This window comes from Prinia subflava, chromosome 5 (genome assembly GCF_021018805.1).
Source record: "Prinia subflava isolate CZ2003 ecotype Zambia chromosome 5, Cam_Psub_1.2, whole genome shotgun sequence".
NCBI lineage: Eukaryota > Metazoa > Chordata > Aves > Passeriformes > Cisticolidae > Prinia > Prinia subflava.
The window spans coordinates 47,308,893-47,321,324 of record NC_086251.1 but is presented as its reverse complement, the minus strand read 5'-3'; the positions used below and the strand labels follow the sequence as shown (position 1 = coordinate 47,321,324).

The window sequence follows — 12,432 nt, the reverse complement described above, 5'->3', positions numbered from 1 at the left end:
TCACTTGCTTTTCTTCAGTATGCATTGCAGGACAGAGGCACTGTCTGGGGTGCAGAATTTCACTGTGGCGCTCTGTAACAGTCCTAGAAGTGCTTCTGATTCGCTTTGTCACCTTGGGCATTCCACTGAAGTATGTGGTAGCTCAGCTCTCCTGTGGGTGAGATGAAAGGGGAGAGGGCTAATTAATCCCTTCCTGGCTTGTTTTGAGGTTTAATTGAAAACTCTCTCTAAAGCACTTTAGATTGGTAGAAGGGTTTTTCATACTCATACCCTATTTTTTCTAAAAATCTCCCATAAATAGTGTTTTTCTACAAGGCTTTAAAATGTTACTCAAGCTTAGCTTGAGAATGAGTGAGCTGGGAATGCCTTTATGCCAACAAACTGTGTCCTCCCCATGGGAAACAACTTCTGAATGAAAGCCCGAGGAGTGGAACTCTTTAACCGCATATGATCTTCTGGAACACTTGTGTGACTGGTATATCTGCTCAGTGGACCTTTAAGCCATAGAAGTGTTTCTAATGGGTAGTACAATCTCACTTTCATTAGATGATATAGTGTTGGAGTCTAGAACATCCCTCTGGCCACCCTGGAGGGTTTGGAGACCGGACAGGGGGGTCTGGGATCTGTACAAGGGGGTCAACCAGCCTCACACAGAGCGCAGGAGGACATTACCTCTGATCCCTGCCATGGCAGTGAATGCCCACAGTGTATGAAGAATCACAAGCTGGGAGAATTCAAAATAAGTAGTATTTAGTTTATCATAGAATGTAAATGTAGAATCTAGGATTCTCAGTATATGGGGTTGAAGAGGCAAGATGGAGGAATTGGGGAGTGGCCCCTGTGCTCCTTGTTCTTGCTCTCGTCCCCCATTTTCTGCTGAGTTGGATCTCAAGGATTGGTTTAGAGTAGAACTGACATGTTAGTATAGGTAGTAGGTATTGGTACAATTTTGTAAATAAAAAATACGTCTCGGACAGTGGTTGGGTCAAGGGGACCATACTTAAGGTGCGGAGCTCTCTGATCCGCCCAGTCTGCCGCGTGTCCTGCTCTGCTGGGGATGCCTTGCAGAGCAGAGAAAGAACTAAGATAAGGTACCCTGCCAGGGAAGTGCCTGGCAGAGCTGAGAAAGAACTGAGATAATGAAGAATAAACAACCTTGGAAATGTGCACCGGCGGACTCAACTTGTCGTCTCTACCTCTGGTGTGAAACACTTAGGGCAAAGAGAAGACTGAAAACCTTATTACCTCTGGGAACAGCAACCCAGGGGAAACTCCTAGGGAACAGCAACCTTGGGGGAACCCTTAGTACCTTGGGGAACAGCAACTCCAAGGAGAATCTCAGGGAATCAATAACCCTGAGAATATAGCATGTCTGCAAGCATAGAAAATTTTATTGAAAAGGAAACCTTGGAATAATCCTGATAGCTGAATTTTCGCTGCAAGGGGAGAGAGTAGACTGCCAAATGTCATGTTTAGAACTTTAAGAAAGTAATAATTCATTATTATCTCAAGTCTTAATTTCTCACTCCTTTCTATAAACTCTAGCTTGTTCATCCCTGCTATGGCTTGCCATATCTGCTTCCACTTTGCTTCCTCGTGGGAGGACTGGAGTGTGGGTTAAGGTCTCACTCCAAGGGCTATTTCCAGGCAAGGTCAGTGCCTGTTGGGAGACCAGGGCTGACCTTGGTAAGTCACTTTGCTGTAATAGCCAAAGGTATTTCACCTCACAGGGTTATGCAGCAACACCAATGCCCATCTGTTACCTTACTGAGAAAATAGCAAAGCCTTGGTGCAGAGAGGTAGGGTGTGGTTTGAATGGCTTTAAGTAGCTCACATGTCTTTGGGATGGTGTAAATGCTGTCACGGTTGGGAAGTAGCACTGGTGTTTTCTAAAATGAGATATTTCAAGCCACTGTGCTCACCCCAAGGATAATTGGGATGCCATGGTGCACAGATTGGAATTTATGGTGCCCAGAGCACACAAGGGTTAGATCTCACATCTGGCATGATCCAGAGCAAGTAGCCTGACTCCTTCAGTCTCTCCATGGAGATGTTCTGCCTGAGTAAGTTTAGGTCAATGAGAGACACTCTCAAGTCACTTGCTCCCCATAACTTAATGACTTACTTTTGTGTCCTACAGGCATGCTCTGCATTTAGTACCTGGTCTGTATTGCTGTGAAGCTGATGTAGAATGAAACCCAGTGCTGAACCTAATGAGAACTCAGTTTCTTGAAAAAATACCTTCTGACCCAACTAAGTCTCCCAGTAGTGCCCTCAAAGGAACTGTTCATGAAGTAACAGATTTTTTTTTTGCGATTTGTGAAGGATTTTGTGTCATTGTTTATGCTTAAGATTGTGTTACTGAGATTTGTACAGAACAATCAGACTTTCACAGACTGAAATGGAATTTGTATATTGTAACTTTTCAGGAAAGAGGAAGCCTTGTGGCTGCTGCATACAGAGAGAAGAGTATGAATGATTTTATGTCTTTCAAAACCAGTTTTTAAATATTCTGCAGGGGAATAAGCTTGTATTTACAGGGTGAAGTGTGAACTAGCGTATTTTAAAGATGGCTGTTCCTGTTGAACAGAAGAATTTCTGCTTGCAAAGTCTTAATGATTACTAATGCAGGACCTGGATATTGACAGTTGTAGTAATCATTCACAGAGCCTACTGATGATTTTTATAGGGCATTCTTGAGTCGTTATAAAGATGAATGTGCCTAAAAGTTGTTGAAAGTGTTGTAGGTATGTTTAGAGACTGGTTTAGGACATTTGTGTGCCCGGAAATCAGGAAACAAGTTACTTCCTAAGCTGCCTGCACGTGGTCGTGCAGGCTCGCAAGGTTGTGGGAACAGCAGGAACCCCCGTGGTAATTGAGGTCAGTGGCTTTGTGCAGCTGTGGGGCTGTGCAGCTTAACTGATGAGTCAGATTAACTCCCCTTCTCCGGCCTTGGGTCCTGCACATGCCTCGGAATTTCTGCCAAGGCAGCCCCACAAGGGCATGGTGTTGGTGGAGGAGCACACTTGCACTCAGAAATTAGTACCTATTTAGTGATAGGAGCAACTGAACACCCAAGTGAATCAGGGTATAAAATGAAAGCGTTAGTCCCACAATTACACACTCAGGAAGAATGCACATGTGTAGGGATGAGAGAAAACTGTTTGTGGCCTGGTTTGTTTCTTTGTTTCTCTTTCCTCATCTCCCCCAGTGTGGATGAGGACAGGCTTTTCCTGAACCTACCTCTGTAAAGATATTTTATTTTCTCATTGAAACTCTTCCAATGAAACTTCTTCATTGAAACTCCTTGTCTTGCTCTTTGTCTAACTTTGATATACATAATTTCCTTTACCATCCAACAATCCACATTAATTTTGTTGAAACAAGCTGGTTCTAAGGTGCACCAGTTCCCCTTTAGGAACTTGAGGCTTTCCCTCTCCTAACCCTAGGAAATGGCCAGCAGGACTGCTGGTCACAGCAGGATTCCCTGCAGCAGCACTGGGGCTGTCTCCTCTCCCCAGGGCTCCCAGCATATGGTCAGCTCCTCAGGATCCCTTACACATCCCTCATTCTCTGCCCTCTTACCACATGGGCTTTACGCTTCAAAGTGTGAACAGGCTTTGATGCAGAACGGGAAGAATTTATTTGCTGAAACATCTATCTCTCAGAGAGAATTTATATGCACAGAATGGTATTCAGCTTTGGGAAGTCTGAGTGGCAACTGTTTTACAGGAGAATTTAGGGCAAGTTCTTTGTGAGTAACCCTCCTTTTCTTCTGCCCATGGTGTTTTTGTTTTATTTTGGCGGGGGTTTTTGGATGGAGGGAGAGCTGTTGGTGGTTTGTTGGGCTTTTTTGCACTCTTGTTAATCACAATACAAGAGACAAGCATTGGTCATATGCATTGAACTGTTTAGGGGATTTTTTTGTGATGTATTGATCAGAAAAGCCTTAGAAAATTATAGGTGAGGATAGCACATCAAGGAGAAAATGTCTTGCTGGATTTGGGGTTTTAAACTAACCCCTAAGAACTGCATTGTTACACAGAAAATATGGTAACTTTATAATAGGCATATAGATACTGTTCAGGCACTTGTTCAGAGGTCTTACTTCTTGTTTTAGGCGCATATTTTGGAGAGAATCACTTGCAAGTACTTACCTGTTGTTATATATATGTACTGATGACCTTTTTTCCTCTCTAGGTAAAAGTATGGATGAAATCAAGAAGCTGCTGTTGTTGGTTCTGGGATGTGCTGTGCAGGTGATCATTCATGGAAAATAAGATTTTTTTGAATCTGTTTTTCTTCCTGGAATGAGAAAATCTACCCAAAGATCAGTGCTGTATGAACAAATCTTGAGCTCAAGGCAGCTTATGAGCTAAATTGTGAGAAACACAATAGGTGAAGGAAAGAAATGCAGGGGAGAGGAGGAAGTACATTGTGTGATAGCAGTAGCCTCAATTTGTTGCCAGTGCTTAATCAGACACAGGATGTGTACTTTTAAACTTTGATAACACAGTGGGACGAGATAAGTTTTGAACAGTGTTCTTGATGTCAAGATTGTTGCTGGTTTATTTTCTTACTGTTATAAAATACAAAGTGGAACAGTACATGGTAATGCCAAACAAACAGTTTAACAAATCTAAACATTTGTTTAATGAATCATGATTTTGTTTGCACAATATTTTGATTTAATATTATGTGTCAAAAATACCAGATTAGTAGATACTTTGTATATTAGTGTGGGGATCTTTGTGTGACATTTGTTTAAATAAATAAAGAGACAATGTATATGGGAAGCTCTGGAGAATTGCACAGCAGTTTCCAGATAAAGAAATCAGTGTTCTGCCCACCAAACCTCGGAGGCAGTAAACAATGGCCTCGTTGCAGGCGGGCCTTTGCTGATAATTGACCTTGTTTGTAGGTCTGCCTTGTGTTTTTGTCCTGCCTTAGGACACTTACCCTGCTCAGCTATGTCAGCTCAATTATGTCAGGGTGAAGCTGTCTACCTATTGCGCCTCTGAACTGTGTTAGTGTTGCACTGTAGCACAAAGAATTGTTTTGGCTGCTGTGCGTCCTCGGTCCTCATTTGCTGTTGGGAGGTTCTTCCCAAGGAAGTGAATGGTTGAGACTCACAGCCAGGCCCCAGAAGGACACCGTAAATGAGTTTTTAAAAAACCTTTTAAATACTGCTTAAGTTCTTCACAGTACAGTGTTGTTAGAAGAAGGCAATAACATCCGTAGTGCACAATCACAGATATACAGATAGCAGATGTCTGGCTCGTCTAAAGCCTTAAGTAAAAGATTTACTAAAATCTGTTTGTCTGAAATGTCACTCATTTTTATCCAGAATGTTTCCCGTTTTTTATCTAAAGCATATGTTGATTTAGTCCAACAAACAATGTCGGGCATTGATGTAAACAATATCTAAAGTGATACATCTCTTTTCATTGCCAAAACCAAACAAAATGCAATCAGCAGAGCAGACAGGTTAAATAATGCAATGTAAATGAAGGTTTACATTTGTGCAGCTCCAATAATGAAGCTGTGATGATCTCCTCTGGCTGTTTCCCCACCTTTTAATCATATTGCATGTTGAACTTGCTTTTTAAGAGCAAAACCAGCCATTTAACTTAGCCTTAATTGTGCCGACTAAAACATTTAAATAATTTAATGCATAATTTGGTTCATGTTCCATATGGAGCAGTGAAGTGTTACACCTTTTAGTATGACAAAATGTAGAAAGGTTTTTTATTAGCAGTGTAGGTTGTTTGAGTTTATTTTGATTATTTTTGGTTTTTTTTAATTTAAGTGAAAAATAGAGCAGTAAGTTTTAGGGTATGTAGCACTGTTTCAGGGTGTTCTTTCTCTTAACAGTGTGAAAGAAAAGAAGAGTTTATTGACAGAATAAAACAACTGGATATCGAAACCCAAGCTGCCATTGTGTCACACATTCAGGAGGTAGGATTCTTAGTATTGTCTATTTTGATGTTATATCTCTCCCTTCCTTGGCTTACCAGAATGTTTCTGCTATAAAATATTAATGCTTTGAATTTCATCATGAATTCATGAACTTTTCAAAAAAGAAAATTGAATACTACAAATTAACTACACTCAAATTATAAAATAAAAATTATAGCTGCTGGGATTACTTGGCTCAGTGGTCTTTTAAAGAGATGCAGTGGTAAATGCCTTGCTTGCTACCTGTAGAAATGCAGAAGGAATTGTTGTAAGGATCCATGTGCAATGTTGACAAAATCCATGTGTGTCTTAGAAGCTGCAGAGCCCCTTGCACCAGTGGTGTAAGCACTTAGTCCCCAAGCCCCGTGGTAGGTGACACAGCCTGGCCTGTGACTTCTGTGCTAGATGGTCTTGAAGAGCCAGAATTGGACATATGCTCTGTTTAAAAAGGTGATTGATCCAATGACAAGCGTTCTTGGATTTCTAGGCTTCAGAAGAAGGAAAGAATGTGGAAGGCTTACCAAAGAATGCAGAAAGTCTGTTACTTTGGAGAGCCAAGGGGAAGTGCCCCTCACTGGGAATGGGTGCTGACTGTGCCCATGTCAGTGCATGCAGGTGTAGAAAGCCTGGTACACTCAGATTTGAGAAACAAATAGAGAAAGTCTTAAGACAGGAACTTTTTTCTGAGCATTTAAAAAACAGTTCATTTTAGGAAAGAAAAAAAATCGTGATGAGCTAAGCACATGGTTTTAACAAAAGCTGGAACAATCATTAACTGAGCTTGAGAGTCTTGCCTGATGTTTCTGCAAAAGGATTCAAAGTAAATCAATTTAGGTAGGGTAACAGTTGGAAGATACACTGCTAGCATCAACCAGGGGTATTTCTGCAGCTGTTAAAGCTCCTCCCAGCTGTATCAGCTGCAAATTGTGAATTCATTCAAATCAGGGATTCTTCTTGGTAGTGTTCAATGTGGGATTAGTCCCTTCGCTGTCTTACCTCAGTAAGACAGCTGCACACTTCTAATATGGAAGTGTACATGCTATTTATCATAATATTTATTTGATCACTATTGAAAATAAGACTTAATTATTATAAAAAATGTAAATACCAAAAATTCCTGGGTAATGTTATAGTTAAAGTAGTTCCATTTATTATTTACAGCCAAGGTTTGGTAAAATGGATATGTTTTTAGTTTATGAATAGAAGAAACGGGGAGATGCTGCATATACAGTGAACAAATTTTCAACTCAACCAGTGGAAAGACATACTTTTTTGTTCCTATTCCTAGGTGACTCACAATCAGGAGAATGTCTTTGACTTGCAGTGGCTGGAGCTCCCAGATATGGCCCCAGAAGAACTTGAGTCTCTCTCCAGGAATATGGTGTTCCACCTCAGGAGGCTCATTGATGAGAGGGATGAATGCACAGAAGTATGAGAATATATCTCTTCCATATAGAGCTCATGAGGAGCAGCAGATGTGGGCTCCATTCCTTCTCTTGTGTCTTGTTGGTGCACTAGGTTTCTATTTCTTCTACACCTTTCTACTACACCTTTGAAAATCTGTAGAAAGATTTTGACTTTACCATTGATCCTTGTGTAAGCACTAAGATGTGGTGAAATGATTGGTGAGGAGGAGTTGAGCAGTCTCTCCATGAAGTAGAGACCAAATGTCTGCATGTCTGTCCAGTCATTCAGGCAGTGTGTGCTAGTCTCTCCGTTGGCATCCACCCTCCTGGGCTCCATTGTCTTCTCCTAATTTTTTTTTTTATTCATTGATTCCTTTCCCTGCAGATCTCTGGAGAAGCCTTCACCCCTTCTTTAGCCTGTTAATTTTCTGTCATGCTTTTGACTGCGGTTATGTTAGTTAAAACTGTTAGTTGTTACAGGTTTTTATGAATTCTTCAAGGAAAACAGACCACTTATTTTGGGCATTGGAAGGGGAATGTTTTAGTGGGTGAAGCAGAGTGGAGATTGCTTTCCACTTCCATGTAACTTTCACTCCTGGCTGTCACTTGAATTCTGTATCATGCCAGACTAATGATTTCCTAAATCTAAAAATAATGTTTAGGTATTTTAAAAACAATGTATAAATACACTATTTTATCTCTTGGCACTACATGGTCTTCTGTATTTCCAGGTCATTGTAGATCTCACTCAAGAGAGAGATTATCTGCAGTCTCAGCAACCACCGAGCCCTCTGAAAGTACCAAGTCCAGATTCTTCACCAAACCCTGCCAACCCTCTTTCTAATGAAGAAAAGCAGCACCTTGCAGTTGAGCTGGCAGACACAAAGGCTAAATTGAGACGAATACGTCAGGAGCTGTAAGTCACCATTATTTTGTGCTTCTAGAGAGACTTGCATATTAAGTCTTAGACATCCTGAAAATGGAGGAGTCTGTTGGTTCCAATACACTGGCTTCCATACGGGCTTTCAGAATCTCACCTTTCAAATCAGAACAGTAGGAAGCTAGTAGTGTGTTCCGTCTTTTCTTCTTTCCTAATTGACCTTTAAATGTAGAGTGATGAATGAAATACTTCTGTCCCTCATGTCTCTCTTCCTCTCTTCAAAATACCAACTGCTAGCTCTCCTTTTTAGCTTAAAGTGAAACTGTCTGTGACAGCAGGTGCACCAATGAGATTTAAACACAGGAACGTACTATAAAAATAGTGTTACAAACTTGGATCCGTGTTATGTGTATGGTATCATGAGAAAATGATGAAGCTGTCATAACAAAGAGTATGCTGTGAGGTTTTTCCCTTTCTTTACAGATTCTTGGCAGTGTCCATATAATCAATATTGTTTCAGGAGAGAAAAAAGTTACTAAGATTTTTCTAATCCTTTCCAGGGAAGAGAAGTCTGAGCAGCTTGCAGATTCTAAACATGAAGTTGAGCAGCTCAGCCTAGAGCTGCAAAAAGTAAAGCAAGAGGTGAGATGGGCTCGTTTTACTGTGACAATCTTCCCTATTTTAAAAAAAGTCCTGTTTCAGTGTGAAGCTAAAATTACTACTATGCCTTTTTTATAATGAAGAAATCAACTTAGTACAGCAAGCTGTTTAAAGATTATGGTTGTGGCATAGCAGTGCTATGCTTCCCACTTGACTGTTGAGAGCAGTCTCATCTTTTCAGCTTGCAAATAGCCTAGCAGTGCCTGAAGCTTACACAGCATCAGGCATTGGTAATGTCAGAGGTCCAACAGGCTGGAGAACCTCTCTGTCTTGTAGAGAATTTACTGGCTACTAGAAGAATTCTTACTCCTTAACCAGGGGCGTACTATTTGTCTGTGCTTACAATCAGTAAGTAAGTACAAAAAAACCAAAGTTTAAGGTACATGTTTAAAAGTCTTAACTTGGTTTTTCTCCCTGCTTATTCCTGGCAGAACTTGCACCTTGCCTCAGATGCTCGCTCTGCCCGCGCGTACAGAGATGAGCTGGATTCTCTGAGAGAGAGGGCAAACCGCATGGAGAGACTCGAGATGGAGCTGGTTCGGTGCAAAGAGAAGCTGCACGATGTGGAGTTCTACAAAGCTCGCATGGAGGCAAGTGAAAATCAGGAGAACGATTTGCTGAGTAATCCTTAATGTTTGGCTTTCCTTGTGTTACTAGTTCATGTGTCATTTGTCATTGAGCTGACCAGAGCAGAACATCAGAGCAAGCAGAAGTTTCATAACATACATCATAGCAATTAACTGAGCATCATTAAATATCTTTCCGTAGAGGAAGTACTAGGTGGCCACAAAATAAATGCCCATTTGTTTTAAAGAGCTCTGCTTAGTTCAGCATTATGTGGCTAAACAGGCCAGACCTTTTCTGGGTGCTTTTTCTAGAGTCCAGATCTTTAGTTTAGCTTTAGGTAAATTTCCTCTGTTCCAGAGTTGTTCCTTGGACCAACATTTTAAATATGATCTATAAATTAGTTAAGTGAATGTGTGAGTGTTTTTCCTTAGGGTTTTGTAGCAGATGGAACTGTTGTTAAAATGTCATTTTTAAGGAGGACCTCAGATGACAAATTCTTGCCACCCTTTCTTGCAACTGTTACTTGTAGTAGAAAGGAAAAATAATTTGGATCCTCCCTAGTGTCATGTGTGGGCTATGTCAATGAGAAGTGTGTGGCTTTGTTCTAGTGGTAATGTCAGGTAGTCAGCTTAGTCACCTGCAGCTATGCCCATGCTGGAATTATTAATTGAATTAGGTTGCAAAAGACCTTAGAGATCATCTGGCCAAACTCACTGGCCCAGCACAGCTGATGGTAAAAATAGGTAGGACTGCCCTCACTTTCTGTTCTTTCAGTTCTTTGAGGAATTCACACCAAAACTCCCAATAATCCACATATGTAACACTTCAGCCAAAGTCAAATAAATATCCAGACTGCTGAAGAAATGGAGGTTCAGTAATTGACAGCCTCACCATAATCAGACAAAACCCCAAGTCTGAGTGATGTTGCCAGGCCTCTAGCTGAGAGCACAGACCTTATTTTTCTGCTCTATAAACTCTACTTTGTAGGTGATTTTTTCCCGTTCTTTAACCTAAGGGTGCAGCTAGCTGCTGCTTCTTATGAATAGGTTCACTAAAATGGATGGCTATTAAATGTAGTAATAGACTACAAAAGCCTGTCTTACCTCTCAGTAATTCCCAGTTTGCATTAGGAAGTACAAAGCTCTGCCTCTCTCTGTTTAACTCTCTCAAGCTGGCAAATCAGTCATGTTCTACCCTGGCACACTGACTGTCAGTGAGCCATCCTGGTGTTCCCCTTCTGTGCACTGAGGTGCTTAGCTTTACCTGCTGCTCAGATAATTTACCTGGAGCTCAGAGATTTTGTGTCCCCTTCATCTGAGATCAAGGGAGTGGCCTCCTTGCTTGACCCGGAGCCAGCAGTTTCCTGCACTACTAATCTTACTTAACATAACGTTCAGGTAAGAATGTTTTAAACTAACCTTCATGTTAGTTTAAAATTTCTTCTAACTCTCCTCTCTCTCTGCCACCCTGTCAGTTTTTGGTGGAACTGTGGAATGTCAGAGATGAGTGCTGGCTCTTCAAGGATACCTCCCTGCAATACTGTCATGGTTTAACCCCAGCCAGCAGCCACTCACTCACTCCCCACCAGTGAGATTAGAGAGCAAATTGAAGGGGAAAAAGCTGGAAAATCCATGAGTTGAGATAAAGACAGTTAATTAGGGAAAGCAAAAGCCACACACTCAAGCAAAGCACACCAAGGAATTCATTCTCTGCTTCCCATGGGCAGGCAAGTGTTCAGCCATCTCCAGGAGAGCAGAGCCCCATCACATGTGATGGTGACTTAGAAAATGAAATGCCATCATTCCAAATATCCTCCCCTTCCTCCTTCTTCTCCCCTCTTTGTATACCGAGCATGATGCCATATAGTCTGGAATATCCCTTTGGTCAGTTTGGGTCATCTGTCCTGGCTGTGTCTCCTCCCAGCTTCACATGCACCTGCAACTTCTCGCCAGCAGGGCAGCACAGAAAGCAGAAAAGGCCTTGGCTCTGTGTGAACCCTACTCAGCAATAACAAAACCATCTCAACACTGTGTTCAGCCAAATCCAAAACACAGCCCCATACTGGCCATTTGGCCCACCCCAGCCAAAACCAGCACAAATACAGTAGTGGGACCAGGAATGTTTCTCATCAGTCTGGCACGTGTATGGAGCCATAGTGTGGCTTTTAGCCTAAGTCACTGTTGTAGGAGCTGAGCTTTTCTGCTGGGCAGCAGGATTGCACAGCTGTCTGCAGGGTGTGGAGTGGTTTAGGGCAGACAGCGAGTTTCACATTCCCACCACTCCCTCTCCTGTTATTGATCAGGTTTGGCTCAGCCATGGACTGACAGCACTGAGCCGCAGGCAAACTCCATTGGTCTCAGGCTGGTGCATTCAGAGGATTCCACAGGGCCCTGTTCTGTTTTTTCATGGTCATAGAGTAGCACAAAGGCTGTGCATACTAGCCAGTATCCAACTTCCCATGGGGCCTCAGTTTTCTGTCAAATCTGATTCAAGTCCTCTGCCCCTCTGAAAGAAGAATTAATGTCTGGGGACAGTGTAGTCTCTGCTTAGATTCGTTCAGGGATGTAACATGGTAGAGATTTTGACCTCTAGACAGTAGAGTGATTATTCATTTCCTGGCATTTACTGATTGCCAATGGCTTGCTAAGCTCTAACCCTTAAGACCTGAACAGATCATCCAGAGCATGAAGTGAAAATGTAGGTGTGTTCAGCATCAGCCACTTTTCTGTGGTAATGTGATACCTTAAGGCTCACAGGGTCTTGACAGGGTTGCTAATAAGCAGAACCAGATTGGTAGGTGGGAAGAAGAGGATTTACTGTTGTGCATCAATGCAGAAAGCTATTAAATGAGCCCTTGAAATCTTTTCCTTCCTGGCATTGCAGGAGTGCAAAAAGTTCAAATGTGTACGTCAGTGTAACACATTTAGGGCTTGTGTGGTGTTTTCCTTCTCTTGACAAATT

General features: G+C 41.8%; 1 protein-coding gene across 2 annotated transcripts in view; it reads left to right on the top strand.

The window, feature by feature from the left end:
* The window catches only part of CCDC88C (coiled-coil domain containing 88C), a 97,368-nt gene that overhangs the window by 44,081 nt on the left and 40,855 nt on the right, over positions 1-12,432 (top strand). For both annotated transcript variants that reach the window (XM_063399224.1, XM_063399225.1), the window contains exons 5-10: positions 4,201-4,259; positions 5,875-5,958; positions 7,247-7,387; positions 8,096-8,280; positions 8,805-8,886; positions 9,336-9,494. In XM_063399224.1, the coding sequence (XP_063255294.1) occupies positions 4,201-4,259; positions 5,875-5,958; positions 7,247-7,387; positions 8,096-8,280; positions 8,805-8,886; positions 9,336-9,494 (710 nt within the window). The remainder of the gene's footprint in view (positions 1-4,200; positions 4,260-5,874; positions 5,959-7,246; positions 7,388-8,095; positions 8,281-8,804; positions 8,887-9,335; positions 9,495-12,432) is intronic.